At 40.7% G+C, this 27,458-nt stretch overlaps 1 protein-coding gene across 1 annotated transcript; it reads right to left on the bottom strand.

Moving 5' to 3' along the window:
* Positions 1–104: 104 nt before the first annotated feature.
* On the bottom strand, positions 105–26,338 carry lmln (leishmanolysin-like (metallopeptidase M8 family)). Its single transcript, XM_041806556.1, has 16 exons — positions 25,998–26,338; positions 23,335–23,435; positions 22,862–22,892; positions 21,724–21,806; positions 13,088–13,205; positions 12,761–12,939; positions 11,505–11,610; positions 10,804–10,898; positions 10,291–10,408; positions 8,580–8,687; positions 8,318–8,505; positions 5,152–5,284; positions 4,350–4,509; positions 3,922–4,052; positions 3,626–3,836; positions 105–2,143 (listed from the first exon to the last, which is right to left on the bottom strand). The coding sequence occupies exons 1-16, from the start codon at positions 26,130–26,132 to the stop codon at positions 2,043–2,045; spliced, it is 1,998 nt and encodes a 665-aa protein (XP_041662490.1). The 5' UTR covers positions 26,133–26,338; the 3' UTR covers positions 105–2,042.
* Between the last annotated feature and the right edge of the window lie 1,120 nt (positions 26,339–27,458).

The following is a 27,458-nucleotide window of genomic DNA, read 5'->3' as shown; positions in this document are numbered from 1 at the left end:
ACTTCTCAGAGAAGCCCAGTGAGCCGGCTGAGATTTGGGAATAAAAAGGTGAAATTAAGTCTGAAATTCCTCATTCCTGTTCAAAATGGTAAAATGTGGAGAGCTGACTGAAAAAGAAAGAGTCTGCATTAAAGCACTTCATGATGCTGGATGGTCTTTGAGATAAATATGACAGGTGGTCTAATAAATCTGTTAAAGCACTGTAGATCCCATGGTTTTATCTCAGAATCAAAAAACATAAAAACTCCCTGTAAAACAAATGAAATAGGAGCAGCTGCCTGTCATCACAAAGATTTATACATTTTCTGAAATATTTCAAACAATCATCACATTAACGTTTAAGAACCTGAATAGAAAAAGACTTAATAAATAACTTTTTTTTTTTTTTTTTTAGCTCTGGTTTGTAGACATTTTTTATCATTTTTTCCTGTTTCTTTAGTTTGGTTTAAGAGAATAATACCATTCCCATTAGACCGTTACAATTCTGCATTCGCTTGTTCACAATAATCTCATCTCCCTCAGAATAAATGAAAAGCGAGAAAAATAACAGGCCGCTACGTCCTGTTGGCTCAGTCCCATTTCTAGTTTCTCTGCCTACATGTCAGGTTCAAGTTCAGCTTCCCTTCAGAACAGACTCTGGGGTTCTAAGACGCATTAACAGGATTTACTTATGTCTGTCCAGCCTTGCTCACTTCACCCTCCATCAGCAAGAATGAGGACACCCTACTCACTGAACACGGGAGTAGGGCTAAGAGGAAGGGGCCAAGGAGCGACTGGGACTGAGCTTTAACACTGTAGTGAGACATCGTGCTGTGAATTTAACATCTCTGCAGGGGAATTAAAAATAACAGTCAAAAAGCGAGTGTTGTTTGGAGCTACTTTCTCAAGATCCTTTTGAAACTGTGGATCAATTTCAGCATCATCTCCATCAAACTATGGCTTGGTCTTCATCTGGAACCCGACACCTCTTCATGATTGGCTGACAGTTGTGCAGATGTTTGTTTCCATGGCTTATTCTTCCTCTCCTGTCTGCCTCCTCATCTAAAATAATCTGCTGTCGTCTCTAACTTTGCTCCGTCCATGCTAGGGGTGTCTTTCAATGTTGTGTGTTATCATGTTTAGAGAGATATTTGAGCCAAAGCGGATGTAAAAACTTAACTTTGACATTTGAGCACCAAAATATGCTACTGTTTGTCATGGAGGAAATCAGATAAAACTGTGAAGTTTAAATAAAAACACCTTCCGGTCACATCTCTGCTGCTGTCTCAGATCCATCCCACCTAAGTCAGAGCTAAACCCCGCCCCTAGTTCCCTTAAAAACAGCAAATGTGTCTAAGGAAAGTCTCTTAATTCTATTTACACGACCAGTTTAGGTGTAAAAGTTTAAAAATAGGAGCAGTTACCTCCTGCAGACACCAGATGTCACCACGCTGCACCCATCCTAATGCAGAGAGGAACTGCAGCAGCCTTTCACATGAAAAGTCTGAGTGTTTGAAGCATTGAACGTGTGCAAACATTCAAGACTGACAATTTCTGAATCCTTCTTCTTACAGTCAGTGAGCACCAGGTGAAAATTTCAAATGTTTCCTCCTGGTTTGGCTCAAATGGAGCCACAGAAAACAACAAAATCATCTTCAAGTTGGTGAAATTGGAGATGCTTTCCTCTAGATCGTCATCTAAATTCAAAGGTAAAAAGGAAGTGATCCGTCGTGTTTGGTGCTACAGTATAGAGTTTAAATCTTGGTTTAAATTAAGCAGGAGGAACCAAAGCTGGAGGTTCATTCTGAGGGATCAGACTGGTGTAAAGCTGGAGGAGTGATCCACTGTTTTAATGCTGAGCTGACACCTGAACGCAGCTTCAGCTGAAAGATCCCTGACGGAGGAGAGGTGAAGAAACAGTCGTCTGAGGAATGATGAGAGGAGGGAAGGACCTGAGGAGGGAATGATAGAGAAAAAGAGAGGAGGCTTCTGGATCTGGTGGTAGAAGGAGTGTAGTGTGGAGGCCTGTCAAAAGTCCAGCTTCCTGTCCAGTCATATGTGTATCAGCTGCAGTCACAGAGCAGCAGTCCGGCCACTAGAGGGAGCAGGTTGAGCAGCAGGAGCCACAGCGTGAAGGCCAAACCTGGAGAGCTGGAGCACGGGTCTGAAACACAAAAAACAGCACGCTATTCTTCATCCTTACAGACATTTTACAACATACCCATAAAAATAACACACCATCAAACATCCAGAGAAACTATCCATTCATAATGAGGCATTTTTAAATGTGATAAAGAACAGACATGAAGAAGGTAGCGGAATCTGATTGGTTGATGTAAGCTTTTCAAATCAAACAAAGAGAAGTCTTATTCTTAAAGAGAGGCAACAGTATATTCAACAGAGTTAAAGACATTTATTTATTTTTATTTATTTAACCTTTATTTAACCAGAACAACCTCATTGAGATTAAAAATCTCTTTTTCAAGAGTGTCCTGGCCAAGACAGCAGCAGCACAATCAAAGTTACAGACAAACAACGAGTAAACATACAAGTAAAATGTCAAACAACAGTACACTGAAAGAGAAAGCAGCAAGTAATTGTTAAAACCAGCTATGATCAAACACATCATTCAAAACATTTGCAGACAGATCTGACTGCCTTCAAGGCATAAAACGATTACAAACGCAGATCAACCAATCCTGAGACACAAAACAGACAACCTTCAGTCAAAACATTTACGGACAACCTGATGCATCTTCCTCCAATACCTTCAATCTACCTTTAAAAACATCTAAAGACACCAAGTGTTCAGCAGCAGATTCCTCCTGCAGGAACAGTTTATATAAGGGTATGACATTTCATCACTGCTGGATATTCCACAGTCAGCTGTCAGTGATGTTATTACAAAGTGGAAGAGTTTAGGAACAACAGCAGCTCTGCCATGAAGAGGAAGACCACGTTAAATCACAGAGCTGGGTTAACGACTGCTAAGGCTCATGGGTAAAAGTCTCCAAGTCTCTGCTGATTCCATCGCTGAAGAGTCCTGAACTTCCACTGACATTCATGTAAACACTAAAACTGCAGCAGGAGCTACATGAATGGGTTTCCATGGTAACAGCTGCATGCACGTCCATCACCAAGTCCAACGAAAACGTCAGATGGAGTGGAGTAAAGCACACCAACACTGGAATGTGGAACAGTGGAAACGTGTTTAGTGGAGTGACCAGTCATCTTCTGTTTACAGTCAGATGGTGAGTCTGGGTCTGGAGGATGCTGGGAGAACGGTACCTGTCTGACTGTGAAGTTTGGTGGGGGAGGGATAATGGTATGGGGCTGTTTATCAGGGTCTGGGCTAGACCCCTTATCTCCAGTGAAGACCGACCTTAAGGGTTCAGCAGACCAAGACATTCTGGACGATGCTATGCTTCACTAATGTAACTTAGCTTGAGAAAAAGTGACAAGACTGAATCAGAGACAGCATGCCGTTTCATCAGCTGTATTTTCTTCAGACTTAGAACCATTTCCTTGATCCTCAGGATTAATAAAGAGTCTGTCTCTGTCAGTCAGAGTCAGATCTTGTCTCATCCAGATCACCCTACATAAATAAACGTACCAGCATGGGCTCAAAGTATTAAAACAAACTGACCAATGGGGTTGCTCCTGGAGGCATTGGTGGGCGGGATCTGGTGAGGGAGGGGACAATCATCACAGAAGTCGGTGCAGGCGGGGCAGACGAGGACACCGTTATAAACCCAGTCATTGATCCGCACGCTGATGCTCAGCAGCTGACCTTTACGGAGGCAGAGGAAGGATTGGTCCTGCACGTAGACAGTCAGACCCTGAGCCGAGCACAGCACCTGAGACCACAAACGCAGGAAATGACATGGTTAAGACCCACGCTGCTCATGAAACGACAGAGAGGTCAGACTTCACTGTCAGCACCTTGTAGCAGCCGGAGCCCCAGTCTGGGTACGTCATCTTTCTGGTGCACTGCTCCATGACGAACGCAGACTTCTGATACAGACAGACCGAGTCTGGACCGTACTGCTCCGCCCCGTAGTTCCTCCACCAGTCTGAACACACAAATACACAGGTCACTATTGTTTTCACTGTGCAGGAGCTGTTCACCTCCAACAGGCAGGACCTTTGGTTGTCATAAAAATGTCTTTTAAAGTGTATTTTCTTCTTTTAACTGAAAGGTCATTCAAAAAAGAAGATTGTTTATGGCTTATTACATCCAAAAATACATGGGCAATGTTAAACCACTGTTGTCTAAAATAAGGTCACAAGTCTATTTCTCTTGTTTCCATCGTTTTCACTTCAGGACCTCTCATTAATATTAACACACCACACAATCAGGGTCTATTTACCCGGCTGGTTCTCGCTCACTCGGCAGTACGAGTTCCTCTGATATTCTCCGCTCAGATGCCAGCTGAACTCCTGACTGAACGGACAGAAATCAGCTATCTCCACCGCACCGCCAAACATCGACAGCTCATCAGCTGACACCTCTGGGATCCTGTCAAAATACTAAAACACAGCAGCACACCTGAATGCCTTTTAAATCTGAGCCTGAGTGCAGCTTTATTAAATACAACAATACAGAGAAAGTTAAAGAACACCATATTGTCTGAATGATATTGGCAGATATGAAAATATTGTAGAATATGTGCTTATATGGGACACACCAGCCTGTATCTGCTTTAAGAATTAGCCCATATTGACTATCAGGCAAAATCTGATGTAAATATTCTCTAATATCAGCAGCAAATATAAGCAAATATTAGCAGTAAATATCAGCCTATATTTGACCTTAAATACTGGCCTTTATCGGCTGTTAATGTCAGGCAATGTCTGCTGTAAATATCGGCCTGTTTTGGCTTTAAATATCAGCATATATTTGCAGTAAATGGCTGCTTTTGTCAGCTGTAACTACTGGCCTGTATTTTGCTGACCTACAGCTTCTAAAAACAGAGTCCTGAATATGTAAATACTTCTCTTTATCTGCTATGAAAATAATATTGAATAATCAGCCTCTATCAGCTGTATATTACATTAAGGTTGTCCATTTCTGGTGAGATCTCAATTTGATTTTGTTATTTGAGCTATTCTGTGTCTGCTGAGCCTAAAGACAGTGAACAGAGTATGTCTGTGTTTTATGTGCCTGTGTACCTGGTACTCTATGGGCAGCTCCTGTGGATATTTCTGCAGGTTGCAGACAGCCACAGCCAGCTGGTCCTGTCTGCAAGTAAGCTGCAGAGGAGACGCCCGCACCGTGTCACAGAAAGGAGTCACAGCGTGCCGCCTGCAACATCAACAATACACAGAGGCTACAGCTTGAGTTTCAATCTGATTGTACAACTTGTTTTTAGGTTAACACCGCATAGTCCCTGTGCAGAAAAGATTACAAAAAAAGACTTTGTGTCATTTTAGATTTTGTTTTTTTTCATTTCTAAGTGGTAATGAAAGAAATCTCAGGGCACCACTGAATAAAAACCTTTAAACTCAACAGTCTAGTAAATTCTCTAAACAGTTCATTTAGATCGTCTACAGCGGGGGAGAATACATCAATCCCGATCGATCAGGCATCTGCCACCTGATGCAGCTGTGACCTAACTGACGTGAATGACGTGACTGACGTGAAGAGCGGCCAGTCTGTCAAACCCCAAGTGCAAAGCATGGCAGTTAGTTGTTTAGTGAGCAAACATCTCAGCCTAGCTTAAACTAACACGTAACATGAGGAGCAACAGACGACAGAAAAACGAGTGCTGGTCCCAGTAGGACACCTAGAACTTCCATGTGGAATGGGAGCAGGAGCAGTCCATCTGCCTGATCTGTCAGATGGAGAGGCACTTTCTACTGTTCATAAAAACTCTGACAGCATCTTCCCTGCCAAAAGTGAATAGAGAAAAAGAAAAATTGGGGACCTGAAACCGCAGTTAATGGGACAGCAGTCACTTTTCACTCAGTGAAATGTGCGGCCTCACTGACTGAGCTTTTTGGGTCGATTTATTTATGCCATCCTTTTCCAACAAGAAGATTATAAAGTCTAAATACTGTTCCACCATGACTGATAATCATAAGCTTGAGACTAGCTAACAGCAGTGACTGTCTGCATCATGTGACCCTGTCTGACTCCAGGCAGTGCCAGTCATCAGAGTGAGGTAGGGACCGCCTAAATCTAGTGAAATGGACTGTGATGTGGCTCCTGCTGTGTGTGTAGCATGCTGTGTATTTAACAATAGATAGTGTGATGTTGTTTCAGTACCATGGAGAGCGTTACTGTTTAAGTGTATGGGAACGTGAGTCGAGGCTGTGACAGGATCAATCCGTTTTCTAACCCTTTCCCCTTATCTTAGCCCTAATCTTAGCCTTAACCTTAGCCCTTATCTTAGCCCTCATCTTAGCCTTAACCTTAGCCCTTAACTTAGCAGTTATCCTTGCCTTTATCTTAGCCCTGATCTTAGCCCTTATCTTAGCCTTAACCTTAGCCCTTAACTTAGCAGTTATCCTTGCCTTTATCTAAGCCCTGATCTTAGCCTTTATCATAGCCCTTATCTTAGCCTTAACCTTAGCCTTTATCTTAGCCTTTATCTCAGCCTTTATCTCAGCCTTTATCTTAGCCTTTATCTTAGCCTTTATCTCAGCCTTTATCTCAGCCTTTATCTTAGCCTTTATCTTAGCCTTTATCTCAGCCTTTATCTTAGCCTTTATCTTAGCCTTTATCTCAGCCTTTATCTCAGCCTTTATCTTAGCCTTTATCTTGGCCTTTATCTCAGCCTTTATCTTAGCCTTTATCTCAGCCTTTATCTCAGCCTTTATCTTAGTCTTAACCTTAGCCTTTATCCTAGCCTTTATCTTAGCCTTTATCTTAGTCTTTATCTTAGCCCTTATCTTAGCCTTTATCTCAGCCTTTATCTCAGCCTTTATCTTAGCCTTTACCTTAGCCTTTATCTCAGCCTTTATCTTAGCCTTTATCTTAGCCTTTATCTCAGCCTTTATCTCAGCCCTTATCTTAGCCTTTATCTCAGCCTTTATCTTAGCCTTTATCTCAGCCCTTATCTTAGCCTTCACCTTAGCCTTTATCTCAGCCTTTACCTTAGCCTTTATCTTAGCCCTTATCTCAGCCCTTATCTTAGCCTTTATCTTAGCCCTTATCTCAGCCCTTATCTTAGCCTTTATCTGAGCCCCTCCCCTTAGTTTTGTGCGTTCATGTCAGTTTTAGGGGTGAATTATTCTCTTTTGAATCAAGGGTGTTACCAACGAGAATCTGTACAAAGTAACACCAAGGGTGAGCGAGAAAATAGCTGTCAGGAAGATGAGACTAGCAGGACACTGCCAAAGACATCAGGAACTGCCAGCTAGCAAATTGGTGCTATGGGAACCAACACATGGGCACCAGTCACAAGACCGTCCCACAATAACATACGTGGATGTACTCAAGAAAGACATAGGAGAGCAAAGTACCGACGAGCTGGCTAGATGAGAACCGGGATCACTGGACGTGAAGATGGAGGGCTCGTCTGAGGACGACCTAGTAGTAGTAGTAGAATCGAGGGCTAAGGGCCAAGGCCTACAGAGCCCTAGAAATTAAGATTTTACAGGACCACACCTGATGATTTTCCCACCATGCAATGCGTTCACTTGTGAAATGGCACAATGAACTTACATTGGAAGAGGCACATGAACGTGAATATTTTCAGCATTAATAAACGATTACAGAAATACAACAGTAGTCTTTTCTCATATATTCAATCTTCAGCTACTAGGGATGGGAGTGTGTTGTATTTTTGGTGTGTACACGTGCAAACCAGGGCTATTAACTGTATAAATATACGGAGAAGACCAACATGGAAATCCGTAAACAAGATGGTGAAAGCTTTACTGTCACCTCTGATGACGCAGCTGTTTATCACCAATGTGTGATGATGAAGTTGTGTCTCGTTTCTTAAGGGAAGGTTTTCACCCCTTCATCCTACCACTGTTTCGAGGGGCAAGGGTAAGGGGTAAAGATGTGGGGGTAGAAATGGGATTGGCCCTTAGTTTGGTTTATTTGTGGTTTTCACAGGGAAATGAAAGGACGGTTAACAAGAGGGAGAGAGGAAGAAAGAGAGATCTGCAAGTAGTAGTAAATACAACACTACCAGAACTATGAACTATTTTTTGTCTATAAAGGAGCAGGAACTTTGAGAGACTGCTCAGCTGTCTTTTTTACCTGTTAAGATTGTGTAGGGCATATACAACAGAGGGTGTTATATAGATCATGTTGAGCTGGTCATTTCAAAGGTAGCTTACAAGCTCATGAATTGTGGGCATCCCTGGTCTACAGTGAACAGACCTCTGTCGCTGTCGGTCCATCCAGAACTTGCAGCTCTTCATGACAAAGTCACAGCCGAGGCCACGCCCCCAGTCCAGCCGCTGAGCCAGGCTGTAGTTGGCTCGGTACCAGCCGCTGTCCTCCATGATGGCCAGCGTGAGCCGAGAGAACACGCGGTTCTGCGTGTGGGAGCCCGTCATCGCTTCGTTCTGGTCGAGGAGAAAACACGATTAAAACAAGCACAAACACAAAAATGTCACCACAAAGAGAGTGAGAGTTTTACCTCCAGCAGCCTCTTTTCCCAATGGTTCAGCTCAGTCCCTGTCCCACCCTGGTTCTCCAGCTCCATCCCCTCCAGGATGGGACAGTTGAAATGTCTCCTGGCCTCCTCCTGTAGAGGAAGAACAAACACTCGTTGTAAAGACAACCAGACAAGGCTGGAGACAACAATCTGTCCTAACAATCCTTCAGTGAACAAACAGCTTAAACAGATGTTTCGTGTTTGTTAAAGACTTTTTTTGGTGGTTTATGCCATTATTCAAGGGACAGGACAGAGAATAGAGTAGAGAGGAAGTTGCTTTCCCAGTAGATTTCCACAACGACGCTGTAACGGAGCCCTGTCTAATCACACTTACAGCTTCAATTTACCCGTTTATCTTCACTCCAGCCCTTACTGCTGAAAGAATAGGTCGCGGATACTAGAAGACCAAATGAAAATCCTTTAAGATCTGATATTTGGAGGAGCTCAGACTTCGGGGAGCTCGGAGTAGAGCCACTGCTCCTTCACATCATAAGGAGCCTGTTAAGGTGGGGCAGGTCTCTCATTGCCTCTCTGTGGAGGTCCTTCAGGCACATCCTACTAGTAGGAGACCCTGGGGAAGACCTGGAACTCCCTGTAGGGGTTATATGGCCTGGGAACGCCTCAGAATTCCCAAAGAGAAGCTGTAAGACATATCTGGGAATTTCTGGGTAAACTTGGTGAAGTCTGCTGCCATCACTACTCAGCTTTGGATGTGAGGACGAAAATAGATGGACAGATAGATGGATGAATGGACTGATGAACAAATGGATGGATGGATGGATGAATGATGGATCTAGAATAACGTGATCTTGGTGTCTCCTGTTTGTTCACCATTGTTGGAGAGAGAATGGCCCAGCTCCACATACAAACACAGTCAGACTGACTACACTGATCCTGTTATCGCCACTGTAACATCTCTGTCACTACCTCCAAAACGCCTTCATAGGAGGATCACTCCTCCCCCCATTTAGCCTCCCCAGCATTCAGAGTGATGGCAGAACATCAGAGAGGCATGCATCCCACACCTCCACACAGCACAGAGAATAAGCCTAGAGAGTGGGAACATGCAAGAAAGGAGGGGGACTTGAACCTCCACTCAGGACACGCCCACTGTTTCTGAGTCATCTGTACCTACATCCAGGTCATTCTTAAGAAGCTGGTATCTTAAGAACACTCTGAGGGATTCTCTTCAAACTTAAGACAAATGTTCAGCCTAACTCAAAGATGAGCTGAGTAGACTTTAAAAGTCATGGGTCAAAGGTAAAGGTCATGGTCTTAATTATAACATTTCACCCCAGCCATTCTTCTCAACCACTCATCCCACTTTAACTGACCTATAATCATATACCTCAGAGAGGCATAAATCCACCAGAAGAAGAAGTAAAGTCTTTACTGTCATAGTTCAAGTACAATGAAACTGAATGCAACCTCAAAGCACAAGTCCTAAAACCACAAGAAAAGTGAAAAATAAAAGTTAAACCAGATTAAAATTGCTGAAACAATTCTGAAAACCTGCTTTATAACAGAACATCTTCTCCTTCTCCATCACTAAATCAATGGCATCTGATTTAAATCTGATTTAATTTCATTGTTTTCTGCACTTTCTACATGCAAACAGAAAAATACATATTCAATAAAAAGACAGCTGAATATTTCGGATAAATAAAAATGTTTTCTTTGTCTTGTTTCTCACCACAACTCGAGGAGTGACAAGGACGTGGACTTGGTGTCGCACCATGGATCCTCCTCTGATGTCCCAGAGCCGGCTGACCCGCCTGATCACGGCCTCGCTCCACTGGTACAGACCCAGGCTGACACAAGCAGACAGATTTAGTAGAGGATAATAGCTGAGGAAAGCCTGCTCTTCTGTGTTAGATCTACGCTATAGTGACCCAGGCTGACGAGAGCACCACAAACCTGTGTACTGGTAAAAATATGTTGTTAAAGTTTGATCACAGACTTTTGGGATTATCTGCAGCCAATGACAAAAAGGTCAGAATAAACCTTAAAAATCCACTTTTATGCTTGTCTGTCAGATCATAAAAACATTCAGATCTTAGCAGATCCATCTGCAGACTTTCAGACATCACCTACAAACCTTGTAGTGGTTTGTTTCAGAGTTTGGTTAAGATGGGCTCTCTTTGTTAAAATGTGAGGACATTAGGAGCAGCACACAAATCTGCTATGGTAAAGTGAACATTCTCACCTCTCATTGAAGGCGGGCAGACCGCTGGTGAAGCGAGGAGTCAGGGGTTTACCGTCATCGTCGTGATAAAAGGCAAAAAGACCAGCTGAGAAGCCCTGGTGGACAAAGGAACTACTCTCAGTTATCAGGTTTAAATCAACAGAAATCAGCGCCATACGACAGGTGTCCAATCAACTGCCCCCATCATTTCTCATGACACACCTGCTCTATTCCCAGCACAGCCAACATGGCTGGCAGAGGGTATTCCTGAAGAGAACAGCTGTTTTGTCTCAGCATCTGTAGTAGCAGCTCTGTTTGAGAGCACTGAAAAAGACATTCAGCGCCATCTTTTGTTCAAGTTGCAGAATAAATGGGAGGCTCTGGCCACCAGTGAAATACCAGCGCTCTCATCACCTTTTCCCTTACCTGGTGAGGTGAGCCCCAAGACAGGCTCTCACTCCTGTCCCAGCAGTGGCTGGAGGAGAGTTTGACCGCACTGCTACGGGTGAGGGTTTGGGCGGCGTTTGAGGCATGTGGTATGTTAAGATGTGTTTTGGGCTTCATGTGCTCAGTCTTAGTTTTTCATCATTTAAACCATATCACACAAAAAACAGGCTCCCTTAGCGCTCTGCAGCAGGAACCTTTATAGGGCAAAAATCCTGTTATTTAGACAAAAAAAGCCAAACAGTTTGACAGAGGAGACAAAGCGCTTAAGCACTGACCAGAGCGTGGATGATCTCGTGTTTGACGGTGGAGAGCATCCCTTCAAACTCCTGAGGCTGAGACGAGATCATGGTGGGACACAGGTTGGCGTAGCCGGCTATTGGTCTGAACAACACAAACGAATGGAGTCAGACCAGAGAGACATCATCATTAAAATCACATTATTAATGCATTAAAGGACATCTTTATTGGCTTTATGACGATGATGCTCTAGTTTCTGCTTTGTGTTTAAAGACTTTATATGCAGCATCCTAAATATTATTTATATATCACAAACCATACAGTTATCAGCATATTTCCTTTACTTTTTTATTTTATTCTTCTGTTCATTTCATCTCTCTGATAACCTCACTTTATTTCATTGTCCTCTTATTCTATTTAATTATTTCTACATCTATTTTTTTTACTGCTTTTTCTCCATTGATGTATTAAATCCTTTCCCTGGCTTTAAATCTTTATCTGTTACTTTCTTATATGTATATAAATATATATATATTTTAAAGATTTCTTTTTGGCCTTTATTTGATAGGACAATGGATAGAGTCGGAAACAGGGAAGAGAGCGGGGAGAGACATGCAGGAGATAGTGCCACAGGCCGGATTTGAACCCGGGTCGCCTTTGTACATGGCGCGCGCCTTAACCACTTGAATACCGGCGCGCCCTTTCTTATATTGTTTTAACTCTTCCTTGTGCTTTTGTTCTAATTTTAATTGTTTAATGTTTATTTAATTTTATACTTTTATTTTCCTTTGTAAAGTCTTAAATCTTTTTTTTAATTTCTCATTGTTTTTACCTCTTTTTATCTACTTATCTAATTTTAAAGCCTCGACATCCTCGTTTCTGTTTTGAGTTGCATTTTAAAGTTTAAGACCTCTCACTGGTAAATATCAAACCAAAAACTTTTTATAGCCAAAATTAACATTTAAGACTTTTTCAGACTTTTCAAGGATCCGTGGAACCCTGTGCATGGGTTCTCATGTGTATTTCTTGAGCTCCTATCATATTCGTGTTATTAATGTTGGTTTGCTCTGTCTGTTTGAGCTCTGGTGCCTTAGATGGTGGATTCTGTGTGATTGTTTTGGTTATTTAGTATCCGAGTTTTTTCGCGTTGCTCTGCATGGATGTGGATACTTGTATTCAAAGTGCTTTGCAATTACATTTGTATTTATCAAAGTTATTAAAATGATCGATATCAGGTTTATATGTGCCAGAGTTCAAACACAAACACAGAGACTCTCCATGGTGCCATCCTCACCTGTCAAGCTCCGCCTCTAGCTGGCAGTACGCGGCGTAGGCCACGATGTTCTCCTGTCCGCAGCGCTCCGTAGTGATGCCGCTGACATAGAGCACAAAGTCTGACCCCTCCACCCCGGGGCCGTCCGGGGGCCCTGAGGGGCCGCATGACTTCCCTGATTCACTGCAGACCTTACATTGCTGCGAGATATAAAAAAAAGACCCGACTAGAGTGAGCATGTCTTCTAGATTAAGACAGGATGTGGTCAACAGTTCACGGGGTGAACACTAGCATTAAAGCACACTGTCTCAACATTACACTACAACACCTGTAGTATCTCTTTCTAACCTGCAGGTGGTGCTGTGGTACCATGACAGGGCCACAGCGTGTGACGTCTGCACAGGCGCCCTGACAGTAACGATGAGGGTCATCTCTCTTCCTCAGGTACTGATTGGTCGCACATTGTCTGAGAACACAGAAAGCACACGTTAGACGACCAGAATTTCAAACTTTAACAGGCTTCTGTAGAAAACCAAATATCAGGACCCGTTTGATGCCATGACAACTAAAAGTGGAAGTCTTAAAACAAATTCAGACCAAAGATTCACAATGAGACAGGTTGACAGAATGCTCTGTGATGTTCTAAACAATGACCAGATAAAAACTGCTAGGACTAGAGGAGATGATGCATCATTTCTATAGCAATGACTCTCGCAGTCTCTCATATTCACATGATTCATTTGTTTTTTACAAACAGGGACAGTACTGATCACTCGCTGTTTTACTCCTGATAATGTCTAACATTTGTATGAGAGTGACTCATTTCGAACTTACGGACATCAACATCGTGGGGTGGAAGCAGACTTTCAGAGCTTTGAAAACATACAAATGCTTTGTTAGCTCATTTTTGTTATAACTAAAATCTGCTGAGAATCATTAATTTTCCACGGAAAATTAGCTCCTACAGTCTTTGGTTTCTATTGTTTTGACTCCTACAGTCTTTGGTTTCTATTGTTTTGACTCCTACAGTCTTTGGTTTCTATTGTTTTGACTCCTACAGTCTTTGGTTTCTCATGTTTTAGCTCCTACAGTCTTTGGTTTCTCTTGTTTTGACTCCTACAGTCTTTGGTTTCTATTGTTTTGACTCCTACAGTCTTTGGTTTCTATTGTTTTGACTCCTACAGTCTTTGGTTTCTCATGTTTTAGCTCCTACAGTCTTTGGTTTCTCATGTTTTAGCTCCTACAGTCTTTGGATTCTCTTGTTTTGACTCCTACAGTCTTTGGTTTCTATTGTTTTGACTCCTACAGTCTTTGGTTTCTATTGTTTTGACTCCTACAGTCTTTGGTTTCTCATGTTTTAGCTCCTACAGTCTTTGGTTTCTCATGTTTTAGCTCCTACAGTCTTTGGTTTCTCTTGTTTTGACTCCTACAGTCTTTGGTTTCTCTTGTTTTGACTCCTACAGTCTTTGGTTTCTCTTGTTTTGACTCCTACAGTCTTTGGTTTCTAATGTTTTGACTCCTACAGTCTTTGGTTTCTCATGTTTTGACTCCTACAGTCTTTGGTTTCTAATGTTTTGACTCCTACAGTCTTTGGTTTCTAATGTTTTGACTCCTACAGTCTTTGGTTTCTCTTGTTTGAGCTCCTACAGTCTTTGGTTTCTAATGTTTTGACTCCTACAGTCTTTGGTTTCTATTGTTTTGACTCCTACAGTCTTTGGTTTCTAATGTTTTGACTCCTACAGTCTTTGGTTTCTAATGTTTTGACTCCTACAGTCTTTGGTTTCTAATGTTTTGACTCCTTCAGTCTTTGGTTTCTCATGTTTTGACTCCTACAGTCTTTGGTTTCTAATGTTTTGACTCCTTCAGTCTTTGGTTTCTATTGTTTTGACTCCTACAGTCTTTGGTTTCTAATGTTTTGACTCCTTCAGTCTTTGGTTTCTCATGTTTTGACTCCTACAGTCTTTGGTTTCTAATGTTTTGACTCCTTCAGTCTTTGGTTTCTCATGTTTTGACTCCTACAGTCTTTGGTTTCTAATGTTTTGACTCCTACAGTCTTTGGTTTCTATTGTTTTGACTCCAACAGTCTTTGGTTTCTCTTGTTTTGACTCCTACAGTCTTTGGTTTCTAATGTTTTGACTCCTACAGTCTTTGGTTTCTCTTGTTTTGACTCCTACAGTCTTTGGTTTCTCATGTTTTGACTCCTACAGTCTTTGGTTTCTAATGTTTTGACTCCTACAGTCTTTGGTTTCTCTTGTTTTGACTCCTACAGTCTTTGGTTTCTAATGTTTTGACTCCTACAGTCTTTGGTTTCTCTTGTTTTGACTCCTACAGTCTTTGGTTTCTAATGTTTTGACTCCTACAGTCTTTGGTTTCTAATGTTTTGACTCCTACAGTCTTTGGTTTCTCTTGTTTTGACTCCTACAGTCTTTGGTTTCTAATGTTTTGACTCCTACAGTCTTTGGTTTCTCTTGTTTTGACTCCTACAGTCTTTGGTTTCTAATGTTTTGACTCCTACAGTCTTTGGTTTCTAATGTTTTGACTCCTACAGTCTTTGGTTTCTATTGTTTTGACTCCTACAGTCTTTGGTTTCTAATGTTTTGACTCCTACAGTCTTTGGTTTCTCTTGTTTTGACTCCTACAGTCTTTGGTTTCTAATGTTTTGACTCCTACAGTCTTTGGTTTCTAATGTTTTGACTCCTACAGTCTTTGGTTTCTCTTGTTTTGACTCCTACAGTCTTTGGTTTCTAATGTTTTGACTCCTACAGTCTTTGGTTTCTAATGTTTTGACTCCTACAGTCTTTGGTTTCTAATGTTTTGACTCCTACAGTCTTTGGTTTCTAATGTTTTGACTCCTACAGTCTTTGGTTTCTAATGTTTTGACTCCTACAGTCTTTGGTTTCTAATGTTTTGACTCCTACAGTCTTTGGTTTCTCTTGTTTTGACTCCTACAGTCTTTGGTTTCTAATGTTTTGACTCCTACAGTCTTTGGTTTCTAATGTTTTGACTCCTACAGTCTTTGGTTTCTCTTGTTTTGACTCCTACAGTCTTTGGTTTCTAATGTTTTGACTCCTACAGTCTTTGGTTTCTCTTGTTTTGACTCCTACAGTCTTTGGTTTCTAATGTTTTGACTCCTACAGTCTTTGGTTTCTAATGTTTTGACTCCTACAGTCTTTGGTTTCTCTTGTTTTGACTCCTACAGTCTTTGGTTTCTAATGTTTTGACTCCTACAGTCTTTGGTTTCTCTTGTTTTGACTCCTACAGTCTTTGGTTTCTAATGTTTTGACTCCTACAGTCTTTGGTTTCTAATGTTTTGACTCCTACAGTCTTTGGTTTCTAATGTTTTGACTCCTACAGTCTTTGGTTTCTAATGTTTTGACTCCTACAGTCTTTGGTTTCTATTGTTTTGACTCCTACAGTCTTTGGTTTCTCTTGTTTTGACTCCTACAGTCTTTGGTTTCTAATGTTTTGACTCCTACAGTCTTTGGTTTCTAATGTTTTGACTCCTACAGTCTTTGGTTTCTAATGTTTTGACTCCTACAGTCTTTGGTTTCTCATGTTTTGACTCCTACAGTCTTTGGTTTCTCATGTTTTGACTCCTACAGTCTTTGGTTTCTAATGTTTTGACTCCTACAGTCTTTGGTTTCTAATGTTTTGACTCCTACAGTCTTTGGTTTCTAATGTTTTGACTCCTACAGTCTTTGGTTTCTAATGTTTTGACTCCTACAGTCTTTGGTTTCTAATGTTTTGACTCCTACAGTCTTTGGTTTCTCATGTTTTGACTCCTACAGTCTTTGGTTTCTAATGTTTTGACTCCTACAGTCTTTGGTTTCTAATGTTTTGACTCCTACAGTCTTTGGTTTCTAATGTTTTGACTCCTACAGTCTTTGGTTTCTAATGTTTTGACTCCTACAGTCTTTGGTTTCTAATGTTTTGACTCCTACAGTCTTTGGTTTCTCTTGTTTTGACTCCTACAGTCTTTGGTTTCTAATGTTTTGACTCCTACAGTCTTTGGTTTCTAATGTTTTGACTCCTACAGTCTTTGGTTTCTCTTGTTTTGACTCCTACAGTCTTTGGTTTCTAATGTTTTGACTCCTACAGTCTTTGGTTTCTATTGTTTTGACTCCTACAGTCTTTGGTTTCTCTTGTTTTGACTCCTACAGTCTTTGGTTTCTAATGTTTTGACTCCTACAGTCTTTGGTTTCTCTTGTTTTGACTCCTACAGTCTTTGGTTTCTAATGTTTTGACTCCTACAGTCTTTGGTTTCTCTTGTTTTGACTCCTACAGTCTTTGGTTTCTAATGTTTTGACTCCTACAGTCTTTGGTTTCTAATGTTTTGACTCCTACAGTCTTTGGTTTCTAATGTTTTGACTCCTACAGTCTTTGGTTTCTCTTGTTTTGACTCCTACAGTCTTTGGTTTCTAATGTTTTGACTCCTACAGTCTTTGGTTTCTAATGTTTTGACTCCTACAGTCTTTGGTTTCTCCTACAGTCTTTGGTTTCTCCTACAGTCTTTGGTTTCTCATGTTTTGACTCCTACAGTCTTTGGTTTCTAATGTTTTGACTCCTACAGTCTTTGGTTTCTAATGTTTTGACTCCTACAGTCTTTGGTTTCTCATGTTTAGCTCCTACAGTCTTTGGTTTCTCCTACAGTCTTTGGTTTCTCCTACAGTCTTTGGTTTCTCATGTTTCAGCTCCTACAGTCTTTTGTTTCTCCTACAGTCTTTGGTTTCTCATGTTTAGCTCCTACAGTCTTTGGTTTCTCCTACAGTCTTTGGTTTCTCCTACAGTCTTTGGTTTCTCATGTTTAGCTCCTACAGTCTTTGGTTTCTCCTACAGTCTTTGGTTTCTAATGTTTTAGCTCCTACAGTCTTTGGTTTCTAATGTTTTAGCTCCTACAGTCTTTGGTTTCTAATGTTTTAGCTCCTACAGTCTTTGGTTTCTAATGTTTTAACTCCTACAGTCTTTGGTTTCTCTTGTTTTGACTCCTACAGTCTTTGGTTTCTAATGTTTTGACTCCTACAGTCTTTGGTTTCTAATGTTTTAACTCCTACAGTCTTTGGTTTCTCCTACAGTCTTTGGTTTCTAATGTTTTAGCTCCTACAGTCTTTGGTTTCTAATGTTTTGACTCCAACAGTCTTTGGTTTCTAATGTTTTAACTCCTACAGTCTTTGGTTTCTCATGTTTAGCTCCTACAGTCTTTGGTTTCTCCTACAGTCTTTGGTTTCTAATGTTTTAACTCCTACAGTCTTTGGTTTCTCATGTTTAGCTCCTACAGTCTTTGGTTTCTCCTACAGTCTTTGGTTTCTAATGTTTTGACTCCTACAGTCTTTGGTTTCTCCTACAGTCTTTGGTTTCTCCTACAGTCTTTGGTTTCTCATGTTTCAGCTCCTACAGTCTTTGGTTTCTCCTACAGTCTTTGGTTTCTCCTACAGTCTTTGGTTTCTAATGTTTTGACTCCTACAGTCTTTGGTTTCTAATGTTTTGACTCCTACAGTCTTTGGTTTCTAATGTTTTGACTCCTACAGTCTTTGGTTTCTCCTACAGTCTTTGGTTTCTCCTACAGTCTTTGGTTTCTAATGTTTTAGCTCCTACAGTCTTTGGTTTCTAATGTTTTGACTCCTACAGTCTTTGGTTTCTAATGTTTTGACTCCTACAGTCTTTGGTTTCTAATGTTTTGACTCCTACAGTCTTTTGTTTCTCCTACAGTCTTTGGTTTCTCCTACAGTCTTTGGTTTCTAATGTTTTAGCTCCTACAGTCTTTGGTTTCTCCTACAGTCTTTGGTTTCTCCTACAGTCTTTGGTTTCTCCTACAGTCTTTGGTTTCTAATGTTTTAGCTCCTACAGTCTTTGGTTTCTCCTACAGTCTTTGGTTTCTCCTACAGTCTTTGGTTTCTCCTACAGTCTTTGGTTTCTAATGTTTTAGCTCCTACAGTCTTTGGTTTCTCCTACAGTCTTTGGTTTCTAATGTTTTAGCTCCTACAGTCTTTGGTTTCTCCTACAGTCTTTGGTTTCTCATGTTTAGCTCCTACAGTCTTTGGTTTCTCCTACAGTCTTTGGTTTCTAATGTTTTAGCTCCTACAGTCTTTGGTTTCTAATGTTTTAGCTCCTACAGTCTTTGGTTTCTCCTACAGTCTTTGGTTTCTAATGTTTTGACTCCTACAGTCTTTTGTTTCTCCTACAGTCTTTGGTTTCTAATGTTTTAGCTCCTACAGTCTTTGGTTTCTCCTACAGTCTTTGGTTTCTCCTACAGTCTTTGGTTTCTAATGTTTTAGCTCCTACAGTCTTTGGTTTCTCCTACAGTCTTTGGTTTCTAATGTTTTAGCTCCTACAGTCTTTGGTTTCTCCTACAGTCTTTGGTTTCTAATGTTTTAGCTCCTACAGTCTTTGGTTTCTCCTACAGTCTTTGGTTTCTCCTACAGTCTTTGGTTTCTAATGTTTTAGCTCCTACAGTCTTTGGTTTCTCCTACAGTCTTTGGTTTCTCATGTTTAGCTCCTACAGTCTTTGGTTTCTCCTACAGTCTTTGGTTTCTCCTACAGTCTTTGGTTTCTCATGTTTCAGCTCCTACAGTCTTTGGTTTCTCCTACAGTCTTTGGTTTCTAATGTTTTAACTCCTACAGTCTTTGGTTTCTCATGTTTAGCTCCTACAGTCTTTGGTTTCTCCTACAGTCTTTGGTTTCTCCTACAGTCTTTGGTTTCTCATGTTTCAGCTCCTACAGTCTTTGGTTTCTCCTACAGTCTTTGGTTTCTAATGTTTTGACTCCTACAGTCTTTGGTTTCTAATGTTTTAACTCCTACAGTCTTTGGTTTCTCCTACAGTCTTTGGTTTCTAATGTTTTAGCTCCTACAGTCTTTGGTTTCTAATGTTTTGACTCCTACAGTCTTTGGTTTCTAATGTTTTAACTCCTACAGTCTTTGGTTTCTCATGTTTAGCTCCTACAGTCTTTGGTTTCTCCTACAGTCTTTGGTTTCTAATGTTTTAACTCCTACAGTCTTTGGTTTCTCATGTTTAGCTCCTACAGTCTTTGGTTTCTAATGTTTTGACTCCTACAGTCTTTGGTTTCTCCTACAGTCTTTGGTTTCTCCTACAGTCTTTGGTTTCTCATGTTTCAGCTCCTACAGTCTTTGGTTTCTCCTACAGTCTTTGGTTTCTAATGTTTTGACTCCTACAGTCTTTGGTTTCTAATGTTTTGACTCCTACAGTCTTTGGTTTCTAATGTTTTGACTCCTACAGTCTTTGGTTTCTAATGTTTTGACTCCTACAGTCTTTGGTTTCTCTTGTTTTGACTCCTACAGTCTTTGGTTTCTCCTACAGTCTTTGGTTTCTAATGTTTTAACTCCTACAGTCTTTGGTTTCTCATGTTTAGCTCCTACAGTCTTTGGTTTCTAATGTTTTGACTCCTACAGTCTTTTGTTTCTCCTACAGTCTTTGGTTTCTCCTACAGTCTTTGGTTTCTAATGTTTTAGCTCCTACAGTCTTTGGTTTCTCCTACAGTCTTTGGTTTCTCCTACAGTCTTTGGTTTCTCCTACAGTCTTTGGTTTCTAATGTTTTAGCTCCTACAGTCTTTGGTTTCTCCTACAGTCTTTGGTTTCTCCTACAGTCTTTGGTTTCTCCTACAGTCTTTGGTTTCTAATGTTTTAGCTCCTACAGTCTTTGGTTTCTCCTACAGTCTTTGGTTTCTAATGTTTTAGCTCCTACAGTCTTTGGTTTCTCCTACAGTCTTTGGTTTCTAATGTTTTAGCTCCTACAGTCTTTGGTTTCTCCTACAGTCTTTGGTTTCTAATGTTTTAGCTCCTACAGTCTTTGGTTTCTCCTACAGTCTTTGGTTTCTAATGTTTTAGCTCCTACAGTCTTTGGTTTCTAATGTTTTGACTCCTACAGTCTTTGGTTTCTAATGTTTTGACTCCTACAGTCTTTTGTTTCTCCTACAGTCTTTGGTTTCTAATGTTTCAGCTCCTACAGTCTTTGGTTTCTCCTACAGTCTTTGGTTTCTAATGTTTTAGCTCCTACAGTCTTTGGTTTCTCCTACAGTCTTTGGTTTCTAATGTTTTAACTCCTACAGTCTTTGGTTTCTCATGTTTAGCTCCTACAGTCTTTGGTTTCTCCTACAGTCTTTGGTTTCTAATGTTTTAGCTCCTACAGTCTTTGGTTTCTAATGTTTTGACTCCTACAGTCTTTGGTTTCTAATGTTTTGACTCCTACAGTCTTTTGTTTCTCCTACAGTCTTTGGTTTCTCCTACAGTCTTTGGTTTCTAATGTTTTAGCTCCTACAGTCTTTGGTTTCTCCTACAGTCTTTGGTTTCTAATGTTTTAGCTCCTACAGTCTTTGGTTTCTCCTACAGTCTTTGGTTTCTAATGTTTTAGCTCCTACAGTCTTTGGTTTCTCCTACAGTCTTTGGTTTCTCATGTTTTAGCTCCTAAAGTCTTTGGTTTCTCCTACAGTCTTTGGTTTCTAATGTTTTAGCTCCTACAGTCTTTGGTTTCTAATGTTTTGACTCCTACAGTCTTTGGTTTCTAATGTTTTGACTCCTACAGTCTTTGGTTTCTCCTACAGTCTTTGGTTTCTCCTACAGTCTTTGGTTTCTAATGTTTTAGCTCCTACAGTCTTTGGTTTCTCCTACAGTCTTTGGTTTCTCCTACAGTCTTTGGTTTCTAATGTTTTAGCTCCTACAGTCTTTGGTTTCTCCTACAGTCTTTGGTTTCTAATGTTTTAGCTCCTACAGTCTTTGGTTTCTCCTACAGTCTTTGGTTTCTAATGTTTTAGCTCCTACAATGAAGCACATCCTGCTTACAGCTGATGCAGACAGGGGTTTGTACGCTAAAGCCTTTGTCAGCGGCATAAACACTCTCTGTTTATGTTGTGTATCAAATATCACAGTCAGTCTTTCTCCCTTTCTTCATTCAGTGCATGACTGCTTCCATCTCACTCAGCAGCATTAACGTTCCATCGGCTTGTTGTCATATTTGTGAGGATGTCGACGTACCTGCTGAGCAGCACAGGCCCGACTCTGCGTCTCACGCTGAAGGCTCTCTGCAGGTAATCGATGGCCTGAGGAAACAGCTTATCCTGAGGAGACAAACACAATAACCTCTCTGAGCTTCATTACACTCACTAGTCATCTCACGGTGTTCTGATGTGCAGTCCAACATCACTGCAGCATGTCAGTAAAACGCTCCATTCCTGCAGCCACAAACACTGACATTAGAAAGTAAACTTTCACTATCCCCTACGTAAAAGACTAACCCGCAATTTCCACATACAATGACTGCACTGCACACCGAAGCAACGGGGGTTTGCTCCAACTGAAGGCAAGAGACCTCGCCCAGTGGAAGTGTCTCTGTAGTGCGTGCAGCCCTGATCAGCAGGCAGAGATCATGGATGTCAACAGCGGATTATTTTACCTTTTGGGCTTAATTTATCATCATTTCCAGTATAAGTCCATGATACTGTTGCTTCCACCATTGGGTGAGTACACTAGGAAGTTAAAAGGTTAATTTTTGCTTAAAGGATCTGTGGTTTTATGCAAAATTCGTTGGCTAAATGTCCTTAAAAGTGAACTTTCTCTCGTCAATGGCGCCGTTGTAGCTCAGTGACCCACTGACCTCTTGGTGACCCTTTGCTCTCACTGCAGGATGAGACGTAATGTTGATATAGTCATGATTTGTGATGGGGAGTCCGTGCATTTTGTTGTATTTTGAAAGAACTGGATAGTCTACCCCCATGACTTCCTGATTGGTGCTTTCTGATCCACGGTTATTAATGCGGGTTGGCAGCGGCTGGCGCTGAAAAAGGACCTGTAGCGGGATGCACCGCTGCCGGTCTGGAGGGCCGGCTGTGGAACTGCTCTGACAGACTAGAGAGGGAGCGATGTATGTGGAAACTGGAGGTTAGAACTACATCCAGGTGAAAAGTTGCCCATACTATTTTTGTGTTTATGTAGAGAAAAGTATCTCTTATGTGATTTTAGCTTTGCATTCATCCCCTGTTTTATTAATTGAGCATAGAAAAAGTCTGGTGCTGCAATCATTCAGCAAAGTTTTCCTTCTTATTTTTTTACACATCATTCAGAATCCAAATGTGACAGACAGTGGGTGTTTTAAAAGCTCTTTGGTGTTCCTCACCTTCACCAGTCTCCTCTTATCAGCAGGAAGTCTGAGGAGAAAGACAGAAACACATCACTTAAACGCTAGCAGACTAGTCACACTGCTTGATAACTCTGATTCAATGACCAGAGATTAAACTGAGCTTCCTCTGCCCTGGTATACCAGGGAAATACCATGAAAAGTTTTTCTTCTGTTTAGTTTCATGGTGACAGGGAAATAATTTTGTGATCTTCCTAAAATGTTAAAAATGATTTGTAAATAAAGAATTAACAGCAGGCTGAGGGTGGCTTTGTTTGCCTGCTGTTATCATATTGGTATTTTTATTTACTAATGTGTGTGTCTTCTTAACTGATCAATGAATTTCTTGTGAAAGACCATTCTGCTCTCACATTGAGGATGTGCAGAGCAATCGTAAACAAACGCTGGGATATGTGGCAGCCATAATGTGCCTACATACATGTTGATAGCAGCAAATATAAGTGGAGCCTTACAGGTCCACGCTGTAGTCGTAGATGATTTTGATCTTCAGCTGGAGGTTTTCAGGAGAACTCCTCTTGGTCAGACGCTCGGGCTTCAGGTAAACATGGTGGACCTGAAACAGGCCAAGAGAAGACTATAAGAATCCACAAATACTCAGACAATTTGTGTTTATTTAGACAGAGAACTCCTGTTTAGGCAGAGTAATATAGATAATATATACATCTTCTGCACTGCTAATCCTGGCTTTGGGGTTGTGGGGGAAGGAGCCTACCCCAGCAGTCATTGGGCGAGAGGCGGGGTACATCCTGGACTGGTCACTAGCCAATCACAGAGCTGATGTAAAGAGACAAACAACCAGGCACAGTCACCCCCACACCCACGGTCAATTTAAACCCACCAGCTAACCTAATGAGCATGTCTTTGGTGGTGGGAGGAAGTGAGCGCACATGGACAGAACCCACGCATGCACAGGGAGAACATGGAAACCCCGCACAGAAGGCCCTGAGCAGGGAGCCAACCAAGAACCTTCCTGCTGTAAGGACACAGCGCTAACTACAACATCCTAACCTGAATTTGTCATTTTGCATTTTTGGCTATAATGTCTTGCCCTTCACATGTGCTAAATCACATTTTTGTAGTCTTTTCTTATTCACCAAATTTTTCTCCATATTTTTACCTGAAAGTGTTTAGTAAGTTGTGAGGGAAAACACAGATAACAAAAAAGCAGATGTTCCAGTCATGAGCTGTTCATAATAAAACTGTGTTGACAAACATTAGGAATAATATCATATTAGTATTAATACTGTTATACATTACATCATTCAGTTTACAGTCTTTCTATATGTTTTTTATGTTCTTAATTTTAAATCTTATTTTGACTCATTGCAAATTCAACGGGAGTGACGATACTATGTTTCTCATTTTATCAAGACAAACATGGGACCTTTTTTGCAACTTATTCTAGAAAAAAAATTGACACTTGAATGTTTACATGTTGTGTGGAGCATAACATCTCTGCCTTAAAAATTGTATTAAACTTTAAATTTTTGAACATATTTCAGGTAAAAGAAATATCGCACCTTCTGCAATTTGAAAAAATTCAGCAGGACATATTGCAGGGGAATCTAAATATCGAATAAATGCCCAGCCCTAAAAAAGACTTTATAAATAGAGAGTATACCCACTTCTCCATGGAACACTTCACCACAGAATACAATGTATTCTAAAATAATAATAATAATAATAATAATAATAACACAAACAATTATTGTTAGCGATATCATGATTATTATTACTACTATTAATTCTTATTATTCTACAACTATATAAAAATATTATTAGAATTATAAATATAACACAATCAAAGAAAAATAACAGAACGAATGAAGATACTCTGGAGCAAGTATATGCAAAAATGTCAGGTCTGTACAGACGTCAAGGTGAGTTGACGTTAGATCGTGCTTTTATTTTGAAGAAACTCGGCAGGAAGTTGGGTTTGCTTGTTGCTAGGGGAACCCAGGCAAAAGAAGAGTTCCCTTAAAATGAGAGAAATGTAAATAAAATGTGAATACTGTCAACAGTTTCAATGTAGCTTTAATAAATTAGCCATCACAGTTATTGTTACAAAATAAAGTTAAACTTATCGATGACAGAAAAGCGAACTCAGTCTGTTAGCTTTCCGGCTAACAAATCTCTCTGAAGAAGCTAACTCAGCATACTAAAGTATTAAGTTGCAACATTACCCAATTAATCATTCATAAATACATTGAACCCCACTATCAGATTCAAATATATTCTTTTTTTTAGTCGTACGCTTTATTTTTATACACGACAAAGTCCTGGCGTTATTTAATCGCAGATAGATTTAAACAGTTCACTAGCTGAGACGGGAAGCCGGTGTTGAGCTGCAAAGAGTGACCGTGTTATCTGGTGACCTTTAACCAATGTGCCTGTCGTAGGCGTAGTCTTTCTACAGTCTATGGTCGTAGGTATAGAAAATGCCGAAATGCCTTTTAATTAATCTTTCGTAACACAAACGATCTAATGGCCAAGTTCAGTCCGTTAAAAAGCACACATATAAAAGCTAAAAAAGGTTGTATAAATATATATCATAATATATAATAATAATAACTATATTAATATATTTTATTTAACATCATGGTTTCACCTATCTATGGCATGATCAGAACTTATTTTTGTTATCGTTTGATTAACTGTGTCATCCTTCGAATTCCTATCACATTTCGATCACATCATTTCCACTTTAATCTCATAATTATGAATTCTATTTACTTATTTTATTTGACTTTTTATATTTCTACACATACATTAAATTTTAATCCTGTAATTTAAATGTTTATCACATAGTTTTAATCTTTAATGTTATATTTATGAAGTATGACTTGTTTAAAACCCATGCTAGGGTTTTCTAATTAAACATTTATTAACATTATTTTATTTTAAAAGGACCACAGAGAAAGGCACTAGTTTGGACACCTTTTTGAAAATCACAGACGCATTCAGCGCAGAAGTCACCAGTTAACACGGTCACTATCCACACCTCTACACCAGCTCGTTAGCTTAGCCACTCAGCTGTCATTATACTGCAGTTAGCTCAGCTTAGTAGTAGCTTAGCTCGGATAGCTTAAAGTCATCAGAGCGGACCGGGGCTCACCTCATCAGGAGCGGGGACTCGGTGCCTGCACGTCCCGTGGCAGCTCACCACCACAGCCAGGACGGAGAGGACGAGGGCAGGGCCGAGGATCCAGGACACGGACGGCTTGCCATCCCCGCTCAGCCTCGGCTCCATCCTCCTCCGAGCAGCCCGAAGTCAACAGAACCTCCGCCGGTCCAGTCCGCTCGGCGCTCGGTTCATTCATCGCTCGCAGGCAGAATCAGAACATGTTAACATCCCGGGAAACGGCCGACATTTTAATCCGTGAGAAGATGACAGCAGTGATGAGGTTACACTGGCCGGTAACGGTAACAATCTGGCTGACAGCTGGTCCCGGTTTGTGCTCGGTGTCAGCTGAGGAGAGACCGGCGCTGTGAAGATCGTCTGTGAGGAAGATGAGTCACTCAAACCGAAACTCCTTGTACCGTTGAAACTCTGCAGAGAAACGAAAGCCCAAAGATCGTTTGTTATTAAGAGCACTCACTCTCAGCCAGGTTGGATGTCCCTGGCCCTTTAATAGCCAGGGTAATAGGTGTTGAAATTCCAAGTTGACTGGATTTATTTACGTTTTCCCACACTTTGAATTTCAGTCTGTCTCCAGTGACAACAGCAAGTAGACCATAAGCTTTGTTTGCCTAAAAATATTTATCACTGTTTTCTTTAAGTTCATTTACCGGAGGGAAAAAGTCAGCATTCATGGAGATTATCCTCACTAATTTACCAAAAAAGTGTAAAACTTTTTATATTAAAAAACAGAAATTTTGAGTTTAAATTATGATTTTACTACTTTAAAATCTATTTTTTAATCATCATAAGTTTAGTTCTCCCTTTAGTTTTTCTTACGTTTTATTTATTTATGAATTTGGAAGTGTTCTAATATGCCGTCATGCTCCATAGATTTCATCAACACATCATTTCTCCCTCATAACAAGTATGTTGGGGCTGTTTTCTTGAGATTTTTCTCAGGCCAGTCCACATGCATGGGTATTTTTCCAGATGGAGGTTTTTCTGTGCATTTGGTCCTTGTGTTCACACTCTTTTGTAAATCGCCCCCTGGAGGAAGATTTTTAGAAACACCAGCCACAGGTTTTATCTTATCATCTGATGGAGTTGACGATGGGGACGCTTTAAAGACCAAATAATGGTCTAAACTGACTACATGAGGAACAATGAAAGGTGAAACCAAGCCTGGAGGTAGGGCTAAAACAGCGTGTAAAGCAGGGGTCATCAAGTATCTTTGCACAAGGGCCAGATTTAGTCTGGACAGAAACTCTGACTTTAGAATACACAAAAATTAGATAAATATTTTGGTCTGGTTAACATATTTGTATTTTCTTCCAAAACGCAGGACATTTTTAGGCATTACCAGTGAGACCAGTCTCTGTTATCTTTCATGCAGCAGGCCACGGGGAGACAGGCCTGACAACATGTTGGCTGAGCCCCAGAAAGTCCCAGAGAAGG

Source organism: Cheilinus undulatus, linkage group 15, assembly GCF_018320785.1.
Source record: "Cheilinus undulatus linkage group 15, ASM1832078v1, whole genome shotgun sequence".
Lineage (NCBI taxonomy): Eukaryota > Metazoa > Chordata > Actinopteri > Labriformes > Labridae > Cheilinus > Cheilinus undulatus.
This window is presented reverse-complemented; position numbering and strand designations above follow the sequence as displayed.

Excerpts from the sequence above, each read along its gene's own strand:
- lmln (XM_041806556.1), bottom strand. The coding sequence starts at position 26,132 with ATGGAGCCGAGGCTGAGCGGGGATGGCAAGCCGTCCGTGTCCTGGATC. Across the intron at positions 22,893-23,334 it reads TACGACTACAGCGTGGACCT|ACTTCCTGCTGATAAGAGGA; the intron begins GTAAGGCTCCAC and ends CTTTCTCCTCAG. Across the intron at positions 12,940-13,087 it reads TACCACAGCACCACCTGCAG|CAATGTAAGGTCTGCAGTGA; the intron begins GTTAGAAAGAGA and ends TATATCTCGCAG.